The 15,841-nt window shown below is 46.1% G+C and overlaps 1 protein-coding gene across 1 annotated transcript in view; it reads left to right on the top strand.

Annotated features, from left to right (window-relative positions):
• RGS5 (regulator of G protein signaling 5) overlaps positions 1–15,841 on the top strand; it is a 49,938-nt gene that overhangs the window by 19,574 nt on the left and 14,523 nt on the right. The window contains exon 2 of the mRNA XM_006137206.4: positions 2,422–2,532. Coding sequence (XP_006137268.1) covers positions 2,422–2,532 — 111 coding nt within the window. The remainder of the gene's footprint in view (positions 1–2,421; positions 2,533–15,841) is intronic.

The raw sequence follows: 15,841 nt of genomic DNA, 5'->3' as shown, positions 1-15,841 counted from the left end.
CCCCTGTCAACTCCACAAGCTGCATTCTCTCATTAAAAACAGGGGCAGGCACAGGCAATACCACAGAGCGTTGTGGGCTGCACTGCTCCTATGGGCACTTTCTGGGTCCACACTGCAGAGGAGTTGATTGCTAACGGAGCCACAGAACAGCCCACATAACCATGGTGCAGCTGCCATTTGGAGCATGTGTGCTTAGGGTGCCTATGATCCAGCCCAATGACAGTGTCTCAGCCCAGGCATTAGGAGTATGGGGACTGTTGAAGAACACGGCCACATTTATAGATGTCTTAGGAGCACGAGCGTTGGAGACTATCTTTGCATCTTCCGAGAACCCAAGCTTGCTTGGTGCTTCCCACCACCACCTGAAAAGTCGAGGACAGAAGGCTTATGTTTGGGATTTCCTGCATACATCCCAGAGAGAACAGGAGGAATGTGGGATTGATGACTAGAATGGTTAGAGACTAGACTAGGAAGGCCAGACCCCAAAGCCCTGAGAGCCCACTCTCCCTCACTGGAAGGCATTAAATAGGGCTGAAGAACTGTTAAAATGAACCTAAATAATTTTTTCAGTGATGGCCTGCCCAGGATACTACACACCTACCCTTGCCTCTATTCAAGCCCTGCACAACATAACAGCTCATTTGCCATCAAGACTGCTTTTGGACAGAAAATTGCAGGGATCAGCTAAAAGACATTTTCTTAAGAATGGTCATACTAGGACCAACAGTTCATCCAGTCCAGTATTTTGTCTGCCACCAGTGGCCAATACCAGACGCCCCAGAGGGAGGGAACACAAGAAGTAATCCTCATGTGATCCCTCCTCTGTCACCCACCTCCAGAGAAACAGAGGCTAGGGGCACCATTCCTACCCATCCTGGCTAATAGCCATTGATGGACCTAACCGCCATGAATCTAGCTCTTTTTTCACTAGAGGTGTCTGCTTTCTACCAAAAAACTTAACGTCCTACAAATGATTGGGGATGTGGCCCAGTCAGGGTCCCAGCTACAGGGAGAAGGGTGGCACAAAGGACCTAAACTACAATTCCCAGGAAGCTCTATGGCTCCATTTCCACATTGGAAAATGTCACTTTTCAGCCAAAGCATTTCAGTTTTCCATTTTTTCACTAGAAACTCAAAGTTTTCCTTAGAAATAGACCTTACTTTCAATGTACTCTGTGGCACTGCTCATCCTGCCCAATTCATGGCAGAGCAGCGAAAGCCAAGCAAGGATGTTGTAGTGTGAGGCATCTCTCACTCAGTCAGAGCCTGCTGTGTCTGAGCTGCTCTACTTCCTTTCAAAAAGGCAGGCACCAGCTTTCGGACAAATTGGCCTAGGCTTAGAGCCAAGAAACAGACAAGGGACATCAAAAGTCAGATGCCCAGTAGAGAGGGCTCAAAGTCTGTCTTTTGCATGTTTAGCGCACAATGGTTGCCTGTCTCCGGCACACGAGCCGCAATATAGAGAACAAAGGCATAACTACATGTTATATGGCTCCCACATAAATGGCTCTCTCTGATGGCAGCACTCTAGCCTCCTCCCCAGGCACATATACTCGGTAGAAATGTGATGTTGGGATTCCTTCCAAGAACTTTTCCGTTCAGCTTACACAGAACACCTTGTCCAGTTTCATCCAGTTCTCGGAGATCCAAAACACTCAGTTCAACTCTGGATTTGATCACTCCAGTTCCTTAATTTGGGTACAAAACAGCTACTGATCAGACTCAAGCATAGGGTGTGGGTAAAGGACATACACAACACATCCAAAATTGTCCAGCCCAGTGTTTCTTAACCAGTGGTACAAGTACCCTTAGGGGTACTTGAGAAAAGCTGGGGGGGAGGGGAGGTGTCAACAACTGAAATTTGGAGAAAACTGAATTTTTGTTTTAAGTTTTATAGCGCTTTATTATTTTTGTACTTTTTTTTTAAACACACAAAAATGTCATCACCTGCCTGGCTACAATTAAATTTAAACAAATGTGTTGCAATGGTAGACAAAAAATGTGTCTCTGAAAACTGTAGGTACTGGGGGTACTTATTTTTTTTTTAATAAAGATTGAGAAACACTGGTCCAGACAACCTCTTCCTTTATGGATATTAACATATGACATTGCATTTTCTATACATTACATCACATGTTTATGGCTTGGCTTTGTTGCTTAGAAAGAATCAATCCCCTTCCAGCATTCTCTGCCTAAGCACTGCTCACATGGAACCTGATCTTTATGTTCCAGGTTTACCTTGTTCAGCATACTGTCTGTCAAGCTCCTATTAACCACTTAACCTTCCATTCACCATCCCATGAAGAAATGAGGCAAGTTACCTATTTCGAGCCAGGACTATCCAATTAGTAATCATTGCCCAAGGACACTTGCGTCTACTCTCCAGCCTTCTGTTCACTCTTACTTTCTGTCCCTCTGCAGAGCGAAGGAGATCAAGACCAAATTGGGCACCCTCCTCCAGAAGCCTGATTCGGCTATTGACCTGATCATCCCATACCCAGAAAAGCCGGAGAAGCCAGCCAAGGCTCAGAAGTGAGTACTTCACCATTAATCAATGTGGGCTTCGTCAGACACACGAGATATGGGTCATTGGAACCAAGCAGAATGGCCCCTCACCCTGATCTAGCCTGGCTCAAGGAGCATTTAACTTGGGGGAGGACAGGAGAAGAGGCAGAGGCTGCTTGCTTGATGCTTTTCATTTAAATTTTCAAATCAATTGTCTAATCTAAACAGAATGTCCTGGCCAGGTCCCTGAGGGGTAATTCCATGCTCCTCATCATGTTTCTTGCTGTTCCAGCTGGCTGTGTCCTTCTTAATTTCTTTGCTGACACCCAGCTGCAGTTTAAGAAAAGGGCAATGGCCCCTGGCCTTAGTCTAGCTGCAGTTGGTGCTGAGCTGCTTGTAAAATTAGGCACCTAAGAGGTTGTAATTGTCTGTAGAATCTAATAGAGAAAGCATGATAGATGTCTGGTGACAGTTACCGTTAGGGATGAGGTTTTCCATTCTCTTTCCCTCTTCTTTGACACTCGTGATTTCTGTAATACTTTGGATTTAGATGAAACTTTATTATTCTTAATACAATAAAACTCCAATTGTCCGGCATCCAGTGGTCCGGCACTAATTGAAACCCGGAAGTGCTCCGGCCAGTCAGACAATTGGAGCTGCTGTGAGCCCCATGGGTGCTTGTGTCTGGTAAAGAAAAGGAGAGAAGAGGGGAAGGGGATTATACCCCTGTGACGGGTCTGCCTGGACTCGCACTGAGTTCAGCTGGGGAGTGGGGGGTGGGCGGGGAACGGCGTGGTGAGGGGCGAACCCTCTGCCCTTTTGCAGGAAGGCAGGGGAAGCCCCGCGCCACCGCCAAGAGTTTCCGGGAGGGGAGTGGGCCCTCCACCCCTCCAGACTGCAGTAGTTATCACCAAGCAGGGGGGTGAGGAGTGGCGCTGTGGGGCCAACCCAGCAGCACCCCAACTGCTCTGCTCCACCGCTTGTCTGCCGCTTGTCAGTTTCAGCAGCAGCAGTGGCGGACGTGGGGAAGTGACGGAGCAGAGCAGCTGGGGAGCTGCCGGGTGCTGAGCAGCAGGGGTGAGGGGGCGGTGCTGCGGGACCGAGGGGGCGGCGCTTCAGGACCAACCTGGCAGCACCCCAGCTGCTCTACTCCGCCGCTTCCCCAAGTCCACCGCTGCTGCTGCAATTGACGAGCGGAGGACAAGCAGCGGAGCAGAGCCCTTGGGGTGCTGCCGGGCTGGTCCCACAGCGCCACCCCTCACCCCCCCTGCTTGGCGATAACTACTGCAGTCTGGGAGGGGTGGGGAGCCTGCTCCCCTTCCAGAAACTCTCAGCGGCAGCACGGGGCTTCCCCCGCCTTCCTGCAAAATGGCGGAGGGGTCGATCCTTGCCGCATTGTTCCCCGCCCACCCCCCGGATGCAGTGCGGGTCCCCTGTCACAGCCCCCCACCAGAGTATCTCCTGATACTCCGGCATATCCAATAATCCGGCAACACCTAGGTCCCAAAGGTGTCGGATTATCGGAAGACTACTGCATTTGATTTTTAGACTGTGGTAGCCCTCACATGCCCCAGTCAGGAGAAGAGAACTCAATGCCTCTGCCTCAAAGCTCTAGAAAGAGAGAGAATTTCCCTGGGGAAGTCACAGAGCACTAGAGAAAAGTTACTGTTATATTGATATTTTACACGGATAAATTAGTAACTATAAGCCCATCAGCCTGACATCAATCACAAGAAAATTTGTGGACTCTCTTATATGGGAAACAGTAGCAAAGAATTAATGGATGGCAGTATAATTTAAGCCAATCTTTTTGGTTTTAACAGAAAATAGGTCTTTCAAAACAACCATGATTTTATTTTATTTTATTAATGAAATTTCAAATGTGTCTGATACAGGTAACTTTGTTGAAAAAAATACTGAGATTTAAGGCTTAGTGTTAAATACATACTGGTTAAAAAATTAACAGCACTAAAAAGAATCAGTGCAACACATTAACTGGCTAACAGAGAAGTGACTGTAAAGTGGTGAATCACCATCCAAAGCAAGTATTTCTATAGGGTCCTGCAGGAATTTCTTCTTCATCCATCACAAACCAATATCTTTAATAATGATCTGGAAGAAAATGTAACATCTTTGCTTGTCAAATTTTCATATGACACAAAAATTGGTGGGAACTGGTGAGTTCTAGAGAGAGATCTGGATCTTTTGATAGGGCCTATTTGAACCACATATGTTTCATTATGGCCAAACACAGGGTGAACATCCAGGAACAGAGAATGCAGGTCCGATTTACAGGCCCTGGAAATCTGTGACTCTGAAAAGGCCTTGGGGTTCCTCGTGGAAACACTAGTTCATGGTGCAGCACTGTGGCTTAAGAAGATCAGCATGATCTTTGGATGTATGAAGGGTCTATTGAGTAAAAGCAAGGAGGCAGCATCATCTCTGTGTACATGACAAGACCATTACTGGAGACCGTGTCCAATTCTGGTGTCCATATTTGAAACAACGTTAGAAAACTGGAAAGGAGTAAATTTAGGAAAAAAGAAAAAATTTAAGTCGGGAAAACCTGACTCACTGTGAGAAACTGAAGAACCTTATCCAAGAGAAGATAAAGAAGTGCTAACTTGCTGAATACCCAGAGTTCTAGCAACCTGTACACAGGCTAATGAATGATGGGGCATATTCAAAGGCCTCTAATGTAGTCAGGGCAAATTGATTTTCCCCAAAACTCTAAAAGACAGTCTCTACTCCTTCTGTAAGTATTCTTATCTTGCCAAATTTCATATTTTGACTTTCATATACTCCAGAATATCTGGTATTTAAAACAAAAACAAAACACACACACACACACACACACACACACACAACCAAGCAGTGATTTTTGTAAATATAAGAGGGATTTTTCCTACCACTTTGATAATTTTGGACCAGAACTTGAAAATTTTTATGAATATTTAAGAAGATAAAGTATCAAGAACTACAACCAGAAGCTTAAAATAGAAACACTCAGGCTCCTTCACTATGGCTTGTCACTTCAGTGCTGCTTTAACAAGTCAGTAAATATTGCAAAGGGATCCTCCAAGATGTGTGATGTAATATATTGTTATTGATATTATCCATTGTCATTGTTAACACCCAGTCATAATAGTCTCCGAGAAGGCAATAAAAGGATTAAAGCCATAGTCTTACAGTGCATTATGCACTCATTAACTGCCTCCAGGTGGCAGGCACTTCCAGTTTCAATTTTATACCCACAAAAATCTAATATATAATCATTTGTTTGAGTGTAACTGATACCTCCTCACACCCTCCCATCAGTTGTTCATTCTGCAATACACCTCTGAGCAGCCCCTGCCATAGAGCCCTGCATACTGAGTGGGCCCTATTCAGAAGTGTGGTAGGAGGGGCTGTTGGTTGTAGGGTGGTGGCTGGCTTAGAGTCCAGCCCAGTTCAGAATGGTGTACCCTATACATAAAGGAGTGGCCCAGCCCTGGGAGGGTATCTGCTTCTTTTCTTTCCCACAGCAGGAGACTGGGTCTGTTCCTGAATTCAGACCATAGGAGCTTGGGATATGCTGGGTCTGTCAGATGTTGCAGTCATAAGGCATGTGTGCTATGGGCGAGCACCATTTTGCCATAGATAGACCATGTACAACTGCTGAGCTCTGGGAGCCCTCATGATGGGCAAGAGGCTTACTGTTGGGGACCATCATAAGACCCTTGTCTGCTAGGGCATTACATGGCTGCCCATCACTGTAGCGTCAGGGTGTACAACTGCACGTGCCTGTGTGGGGAGCCTGGACAAGGTCATTTTCATGCTGAGGGGAATAAGGAGAACTAGAAGGGGTCCAGAGGGGATTGGGACACAAGAGTTTATCAACAACATTAATACCAAAGCACAAAGCTGGGAGCGAGGTGTGTGAGAATAAAAGGCAATATAAAGGCTGGTACCCACAAAGGACAAGCTGGGAAACCAGGGAAATAGATATCTATTAATACAGCATTATCCACATTGCATTTACTTTTGAGCCTGGTCTGGTGGATGCCAGTGCCTGCAGGTCTACAATATGAATCAGCACGCTCCTTATCTCCAAAGAACACAGACTGCCATCTGGACCATCAGCTCAGGAATTAGAACACAGCAAACCCATTAGCATCTGGTTCTCGAAGGAAAACGGATGGCCTCTTTCAGGAGCAGATGAATCCCACTTGGCTGTGTATCCGTTACTCAATCTGGTTAATTTAAAACCTGGCAGACTCTGCAGATGTGCCTTCAGAGATCTAATCTGAGTCCTAATGTTCTGTTGTTATTGACTATTAGCCTCATTTTAACAAGCTGTTAGGAACAAATTCGGTACTGTGCTTCTGGAGTGCCTGGGGGCTCCAGCTTAGCATCCTGTACCTACACATTGTGACGTGGGGATAAAGGCACAAAGAAGAGGATCTCCACACGAATGGCCCTGTGCTTGGAAGACCTGTCTGGAGTCCCTGTTCTGTGCATAGAAATAGTTTTCATATTCCGCCTCAGCATCTTCACCTGCCTGATGCTGGGGTGTGACTGTTTACATAGGGCTTTATCTCATGATGATGAGAAAACCTCTTACAATCTTGGTCCTAGGGACTCATGCAACAGTGTAACTGGAGTAATCACACTGTACTGCTGTGAATATTCATGGAAATGCTCATGGTTTTGACACTGGCAGACCAGATGCCCTAAATGGTAAACCTCAACTGAACACTGACAAACGCATAGCTGGAACCACTCTAGCTAATCTGTGTTTGAGTACTGTTGAAGTAGATTGTAGTGTTATAAACATTTGCTTAGTATTTAGACTTTATGGCATGCTTGTAAATTGCTGTCTGCATTAATTTCACTTATAAAATCTGTATCAGATCCTATATGGAAATAATTAACTGTTTGCTCTGTAACTACAAATTATCAGACATGAGATAAATTAACAAATGTGAAACACTAGTTTGCCAAAGGAGGTATTATCTTTTGCCCAACAAAATAAGGCCCACCAACACCAGATGAACCATTGTGGGACATCAGATGCCAAAAGATTGCTCCGCAGCATCGTTCCCTAAAAGATGAAAAGGAGACATGCAACTGAATTCCTACCAACAGCTGAACTTGCAACTTGAAGCAGAAGAGAGAAAGGGATAACAAGCCCAAATGGGAAGAAGTTGTATCTTTTATGCTGCTTAGCCTCTGAGGGGCAAGAGTTATGGAAGTCTGGTCTACACTATAAAGTGAGATTTGATGCAAGGCTGCTTACATCAGCTTAGTTGTGCTTGTCTTTCCCATCAGTATAACTGCCTGTTAAACCAATATGGTAACACCACGTTCCCGATCCTAAGAGCCATCAAAAAGCCACAGTCAATTTACTTAAGTTGACATAGCGTGAGTGCAGAAATCACATTACTAATGTCAAGAGTCCTCCAGCTGCTGTCCCACAGTGCTACATTGTGACCAAATGTACCCTTGTGTACACAATTATGATAATTTTGTACAAGCTATGTCTTATAAGTTATCTCGTGAAAATTTGTAATTTGCTTGCAAATATTGTCCTGATAAAATATGTGTAGCATATGAAGTTTAATATTTTTCTGCTTGATATTATTAACACATGTTCCAACCCACACAGTCCAGCTCAAACTGAGGTTGGTAAACAGGTCTGTCCTAAACAAAGGAATGTGTGCTCCGCTAAATTTGCATTTAAGCAATAAACAGTTATAAAGCAGAAAGGGAAACAAAGAAACCTCTACTAGGCAAGAAAAAAATCAAGTAGGTATCATCCTTCTATATAGACACTCTCTCCCAGTGCCCAGACAGAAAGGGTCTGAAATTATAAAAAGAAGCCACAAACACCTCCACAATCTACTTGCTCATTTCATTCACTGCACCAGAAACAAAAAAGGAAGCATTAATGGACTGTGGGGGAGAAGGCCTGATCCTACATGGTTTGATCAGTAAGACTGCTGAAAACATGTGAGAAACTTTGCTTGAATCTGATAGTTTGGTTAAGTTAGGTAACAGTAAAATCTTATTTTTCTTATAACCGTTTCTGACTTTTATTCCTCATTACTGATATTCAAAATCTCTTTGTAGTTAATAAACTTGTTTTATTATTCTGTCTAACCCAGAATGTTTAAATTGAAGTTTCTGAATAACTATTTGAGATAAGGCAATATATTATTATATTTAAGGAATAACTGAATTAAAATACAGTAGACTTCCGATAATCCGGAACCTATGGGATCTAGGTGGTGCCGGATTATCAAATATGCTAGACTATCAGGAGGTACTATAAATGGTTATTTATATACTGTATACGTTATATACTGTATATAAAGTGTTCCTAACCCTTTTTATTGTACATACTGTATACAGTATACTGTAATGTTTTAATTTCTTAAAGCTTTTTTTTACCCTTTTTGCTCAGTTCAGCTGCTGCTGCTGCTACCTTGTGACTCATTTTTTGCCAAAGCTCACTCACTGGGCTCTTGCCATTTTGATGCCAGACTATCAGGAGTGCCGGACTATCAGGAGTGCCGGACTATTGGAGTTTTCCTGTATTTTGCATTGTCCAAGAGAAGGCTGGGCATACATTTCTGTCATTAGTCTGGACTGTACAATGACCACTCTGGTCACCATTGTGAACTCCGCTGACCAGAAGTCACGTAGACCACAAGTTCCCTCCCCTTTAAAGCCCACACCATTTTGAAATTCTTTTTCCTGATTGCCTGGCATAGTGAGCCCACCTAGCAGCACTCCATTCTTAAGTGCAACTGGCCCGCTGACCATGCCAGATACACAATCCAGATGCACTTCTGCATGGTGTAGACAGGACATACTGAACCTCCTGGGCCTGTGAGGAGAAGAGGCTATGCCAGCGGTGGGCAATCATTTTTTGCCGGGGGCCTTGGCCGCACCGGAGGGGGCAGGGCACCAAATGGAAGGGGCAGGGCCAGGATGCTTCTAGGCTTCCTCACCCACAGACAGGGATTGGCCTGGTGGTGGGGAATCCCCTTTGCCCCCACCCCCTCCTAGTTTCCCCACAGGCACCCATGTCCCTGGCGGTGAGAGGAGCCTTCCCATGCTTCCCCACCTTGAGGCCAAGCAGAGCCCAGGGGCAGGGGAGCATGCAAAGCTTCCTCCCGCCCTGCCACGAGTGCACAGTGCTTTGAAGCATCACGTGCTCCTGGCAGGGCAGAGGAAACTTTTTGCGCTCCCCCCGCCCTTAGGCCCTAATTGGCCTGGGGAGTGGCAGGGCGTCCACAGGCTGGATCAACCTGTTCGGCGAGCTGGATCTGGCCCGTGGAGGCCCTTTTGCCCACCCCTGGGCTATGCAGTCAGAGCTCCAAACTAGTTATAGAAATGTTGCCGTATATGAGCAGATTGCCTGAGAAATGCAGGAGAAGGGGTATGACTGGGACCAGCAGCAGTGCTGCAAGAAAGCTAAAGAACTGCAGCAGGCTCAGGGGAAGCCCAGGAGGCCAACAGCTGGGTGTGAAACCACAGGCCTGGCAATTTAAGAATGAACTGAATGCCTTACTTAGCAGTCACCTTTCCAGCCCCCTGCATCACTGTGGATACATCAATGGACCGTGAGGCACAGGCCCCTGCCATGAACAACAAGGAGAAGGAGGTGGAAAAGGAAGACGAGAAAGGGTCTGAGGGATCCAGCTGTGCAGCGAGCCAGGATCTATTTTTTACTCCACTACAGTCTTTCGGTAGGACGAAGTAGACAGCATGTAAATATAGTGGTGGGGGCCTACTGGGGGCTAACCCTGCCGAACTGCAGCTGTATTATTGCCCACTCCTCTTCTAGCCCGTCTCCCGGTCAATGGGCCTGCGGTTAGTGTGATACGCAGAGAAGTTGTCCTAACACTGCAGGTTCTTCCCCTACCTGTTGTGGGAGCCTAACAGGAAGTGCGGGAAGCACACTAAGGCCATGACCAGCACATTTTATGCCACCACTCTCCAGCACAAAGCAGCCGAAAAGTCCCCACCCCCTCCGTTTCAGTTCATTTCACAAGCAGAATCTCATTAGTCTTTTACTTCCCAAAAGGTTTAAAAACTAAAATGTTATGTTCATGTTCACTTGAGAAAGAGAGAGCAAGTGTGTGAGTCATCCCCTGTGTCCTGCACTTTTGCAGGGCATGGGAACTGGACAGGCAGACTGTGAGAGTGCAAGATAGCAGACCCACACCACAGTGGAGCAGGGAACTGAGAACTGAAATGATCTGTCCCCCCCCACCCGCTCCAGCCTGATTCAAAGGTGGTTTGAGAACACAGGGATCCTCCCATAAATCAGATAAATGCAAGAGGAAGTGAGGAGGGGCCACCCCACTGCTCATATATCAGCCCCAGCTTCAGGTCACAGTGGAAACTTTAGGGAAACTTCATCTTTATTCCCAGATGAAAACTATGTCAAATGGAAGCTTTGGGTGAAAGTGCACTTTGGCAATGGAGGGAAAACACATTTCAGCATTGTTGTGATTATCCCAAATCCAAACATCAGAAACACAGGAAATTCAGAGTTAAGGTTCAACATAAAAAATATATAGATTAATAGATTAGATGGCCAGAAAGGTCCACTGTGTTCATCTAGTGTGACCACCTGTATAGCACAGGACAGAGACCTACCCCACAAGAATCCCTACAGCAGCTTTCTTAGGAAAAGATGTCGTCTCAATTTGAAAAAAGTCAGTGATGGAGAATTCCCCACAACCGTTGGTAAATTGGTCCAATGGTTAATTACCCTCAGTGTTAACAATTATGCATTATTTCCACTCAGAATTTGTCTACATTCAGCTTCCAGCCACTGGATTGCTTCAGACCTTTTTCTGCTAGATTGAAGAGCTCATTATTAAATGGGTCCCCCAAGTAGATCTTCACAGACTATGATCAAGTCACCTCTTAACATGGTCTTTGTTAAGTTATATTGAGCTCCTAGTGTCTATCACTGAGAGACATTTTCTAACCCTCTGATCTTTCTCATGGCTCTTCTCTGAACCCTCTCTAATTATTCAACATATCTGAATCGTGGGTACCAAAAATAACACAACATTCCAGTAACATTTGCACTAGTGCTAACTACACAGGTAAAATAACCTTTCTGCTCCTAGTTCAGAGGCCTCCAAAGATGGCATTAGCTCCTTTGGCCATAGCAAGCACTGGGAGCTCATGAGCAACTGATTATCCACCACACCTCAATCTATTTTAGAATCCCTCCTTCCTAGGAGAGAGACACCCCCATTCAGCAAGAACAAAGCATGTCAGCCATACATGTTTATAATTAACCATGTTAAAACACATATTTGTTTGTGCCCAGCTCATCGAATGTTCCCGATTGCTCTGTACCAGTGACCTGTCGTCTTCACGATTTATCACTCTTCTAATTTGTGCGCCATCCGCAAACTTTACCCATAAGGATTTTCTTCTAGTTCATTATTATAAATGTTAAACAGTGCAGAAAAGTGATTCCCCCCCAGTTTTTCAATTGTGCCCCCTTTAGCAGGTCCATGCCCCCCTGGTGATGTGGGGGGTGTGAATGGAGCGGCATAGAGGGAAGGGAAGCAGTGTTCAGAGGGAAGAGGGGGATGGAGCAAGAGGGAGCCATGTTCAGGGAACAACAGGAGTGAATGGGACAGGACCGAGGAGGGGAAGTTGTGCCAAGGGTAGGACAGGGCAGCCATTCCTGGAGCACCCTCCAGCAGCAGAGACCCTGGTGGCAAAGGCCGGCTACTATGGATATCTGGACTTTTAGCACCCATGCAGCTTGGCATAGGGCAAGGGCCAGAGTGAAACTGGAAGCCAAACGGGGCTGGATGAGTCACTGCTTTCCCAGACACAGACCCTCATAGCCTGTGGGTCTTATTCCAAGATGTATGACCTATGGCTGTGTTGCGACATATATTAATACGTTTAGCAGGGTTCAGCTTGCCAAGCAGGAGCAGCAGGTTTGTAAAGGCAGGCTCTGGGAGGGAGTTTGGGTGCAGGATATGGGCTGAGGCAAGTGTCAGAGTGGGGTGCAGGCTCTGGGAGGGAGTTTGGGTGCAGGATATGGGCTGAGGCAAGTGTCAGAGTGGGGTGCAGGCTCTGGGAGGGAGGTTGGGTGCAGGATATGGGCTGAGGCAAGTGTCAGAGTGGGGTGCAGGCTCTGGGAGGGAGTTTGGGTGCAGGATATGGGCTGAGGCAAGTGTCAGACTGGGGTGCAGGCTCTGGGAGGGAGGTTGGGTGCAGGAGGGGTGAGGGTACTGGGATGGAGGCTCTGGACTCGGGCAGGGGATTAGGCTATAGGAGGGGGTGAAGGGTTCAGGCTCTGGGAGGGAGTTTGGGGGTAGAAGTGGGTGTGTGGGGAGGATGTAGTGCTTACTCAGGACAGCTCTAGTATCTACACCCCATTTGGCAGCTGCTCCTAGGTGGGGGAGGGTCTCTGTGCACTTCAGCCAGCAGGCACCATCCTACAGCTGCCATTGCTTGCAGAGGTGCTCAGAAAGGTGGAGCGTGTTCACAGACACACAGACACACAGACACACACCCTGCTCTGGGGCTGCAGGTGCATGTGGAGTGAGATCAGGCAGGAAGCCCTTTCAGCCTTGCTCTGCTGCCAGTTGCGGTGGCAGGGCCCCAGACTCTTTTAAATTGCTGGGGAGCAGCAGGGGAGGCACACGGGCAGCAGTAGGGCTGAGGGAAGAGACCCAGCCCTGAACTTTGGTGGGGCTGAGCTCCGCAGCCCAGGAACATTCCTGGAGCCCAAGTACAACAGCCCCATATAATTTGTTGCCTGTTACCAAGAGATCTAGATCACCCTGTACAGTTCCCCATCATCATCATCTACCATCCCTCTAACCCTTGGGTCAGCCACAGACATTAGGGATTTTACAACGACTGACACAAAGTGAATTGACATTTGCCAGATCACTGACAAAAATGTTCAATAGTGTCATGTCTAGAATTGATCCATGGGGAAACCCAGGGAAACTGCCCCATTGAATTATGATTCTCCATTGGATCTTAGAAATGTAGGGGTGGAAAGGACCTCAAGAAGTCATCAAGTTCAGCCCTCTGCCCTGAAGTAAACCTAGACAATGCTTGACAGGCGTTTGTTCATTCTGTTAATAAAAACTTCCAATGAGAGGGATGCCACAACCTCCCTTGAAGGCACAACCTCCCAGAGTTGAACTACCCTTTTAGCTAGAATGAGTTGTATAATAGTCTAATGTAAAGCTCCTTGCTGCATATTAAGCCAATTACTTCTTGTGCTACCGTCAGTGGACATGGAGGCTATGTCTACACAGCACGGATAAACTCAAAATAAACTACGCAACTTGAGCTATGCTAATTGCGTAGCTTAAGTCACAATTGCTTATTTCAAATTTGAGAACGTCTACACAGAATGTATTTCAAGATTAAGCATTCTTCCTCCAACTTCCTTTACTTCTCGTACAATGAGAGATACCTGAGTTGGAGTAAGAAGTCCTCTGGCTCAACATTATTTTGACAATATGTTGAAATGACTGCTTGTGTGTAGATGCAGACTATTTTATTTCAAAATAATGTCCATTATTTTGAAATAACGCTGCTGTGTAGACGTACCCTTAAAGACTTATCAAATATCTACCCACCCTCCTTCCCATATTTTTCTCAAGACTTAACATGCCCAATATTTTCACCTTTCCTTATAGGTCAGGTTTTCTAAATATTTTATCATTTTTGTTGCTCTCCTCTGGACTGTCTCTAATTTATTCCCATCTATCCTGAAATGTGGTGCCCAGAACTAGACACAGTGCTCCAGATGAGGCCCTCACCTATGCCAAGAAGAGCAGGAAAACTACCTCCAGAAGCTTGCATCCAACAATCCTGTTAATGCATTCCAGAATCATATTAGTTTTTTTGCAACTGAATCACACTGTTAACTCATTCAATTTGTGATCCGCTATTATCCCCAGCTCCTTTTCAGCACCTAGCTAGTTATTTCCCACTTCTTGTTATGGATTTGATTTTTTTTTATTTCCTAAGTAAAGTACTTTGCACTTGTCTCTATTGAATTTCATGCTGTTGAAATAAGACCAGTTATCCAATTTGACAAGGCCATTTTGAATTCTAAGCCTCACCTGCAGAGTGCTTGCACCCTCTCCCAGCTTGGTGTCATCTTCAAATTTCATAAGCATCCTCTCCTCTCCATTCTCAGTCATTAATGAAAATATTGAGTAGTACATGACCCAAGAGTGGTCCCTGTTTAACTCCCCCCGCGCGCGCACACACACACACATGCACACACACCCACCCACACCCACCCACCCACCAGTTTGGCAATCCTTAATAATTGCTCTTTGAGAAATTTGGTTCATAGCTGGTTGAAAGACCAGATACTAATTTAACTAGACCACAGTTCCCTAATTTGCTTATGAGATTCTCATATGGGACTGTGTTAAAAGACTCACTGAGATCAAAATATATCAAGTGTGCTACTGTCCTCCACTCCCTAGGCCAGTAACCCTGTCCCATCCTCATGCCTGTACACCATGGCAGATTCCGACCCTTTCTCCTCCTCACTGCCTGGGGGCCATTGAGGGAGGGCAGGCAAATAGTGCCCAGCTCCAGTGCTCAGCATCACAATGCACTCCAACCACTGGGAGTAGCAACTACAGAGCTCAGTCTTTTGACCAAGACCACAGGGGGGGGGGGGGGAGAGAAGAGGCCCCAGGTCCTTCAAGTCACTGTCAGACCCTCATGCAGTGTAAACTGAGCAGCACTGAAGTGCTGGCTGGGGGTGGGGGGGAAGAGCGGGGAGGGTTAGCCACCAGCCCCACCCTTCTGCCTGGGAGCATGGAGCTGATGCTCCTACCTCACCTTTCCCAGAGGCCTGGCAAATCTGTCTGCAACCCCGCTTTGGAGGCTGGTGTATATGCAGTCCAGTCACATGTAGGAGTCATGAGGAGATGAAGTATGCTCAGTGCAGATGGAATTTTTAGAGCAAGTAGCTGCCAAAACTCTAACCAGTTCCTACTAAGTATTTGAAAATGGCAATTTCCAAAGCTTATAACTAAGGCAAATTTGTGCAGGTTTTCATGGAGCAGCAAAAACCATCTCCTTCACACCAGAGCGACCCACAGAAAATGCATGTCACTGCTCCAACGTGCCAGGGCTCAAATGTTTCTCAAAAAGCCAGTTGTGAAAAGTTTAGCCTGTTTTCCCTAACCTTACTCTCAGAAAGTGTTCAGCCATTTCAGATGAAACTTCCCCAAAGTAGGCAGCCCAAAGCAGATAATTGGCACTGAACATTTTACCTCAAATTTTTAGTTTGATAAAGTTATAAGCAACT

The sequence above is a fragment of the Pelodiscus sinensis genome, chromosome 9, assembly GCF_049634645.1.
Source record: "Pelodiscus sinensis isolate JC-2024 chromosome 9, ASM4963464v1, whole genome shotgun sequence".
In the NCBI taxonomy this organism is placed as follows: Eukaryota; Metazoa; Chordata; order Testudines; family Trionychidae; genus Pelodiscus; species Pelodiscus sinensis.
The sequence above is the reverse complement of the archived record's forward strand: the minus strand, read 5'-3'. Positions and strand labels throughout refer to the sequence as shown.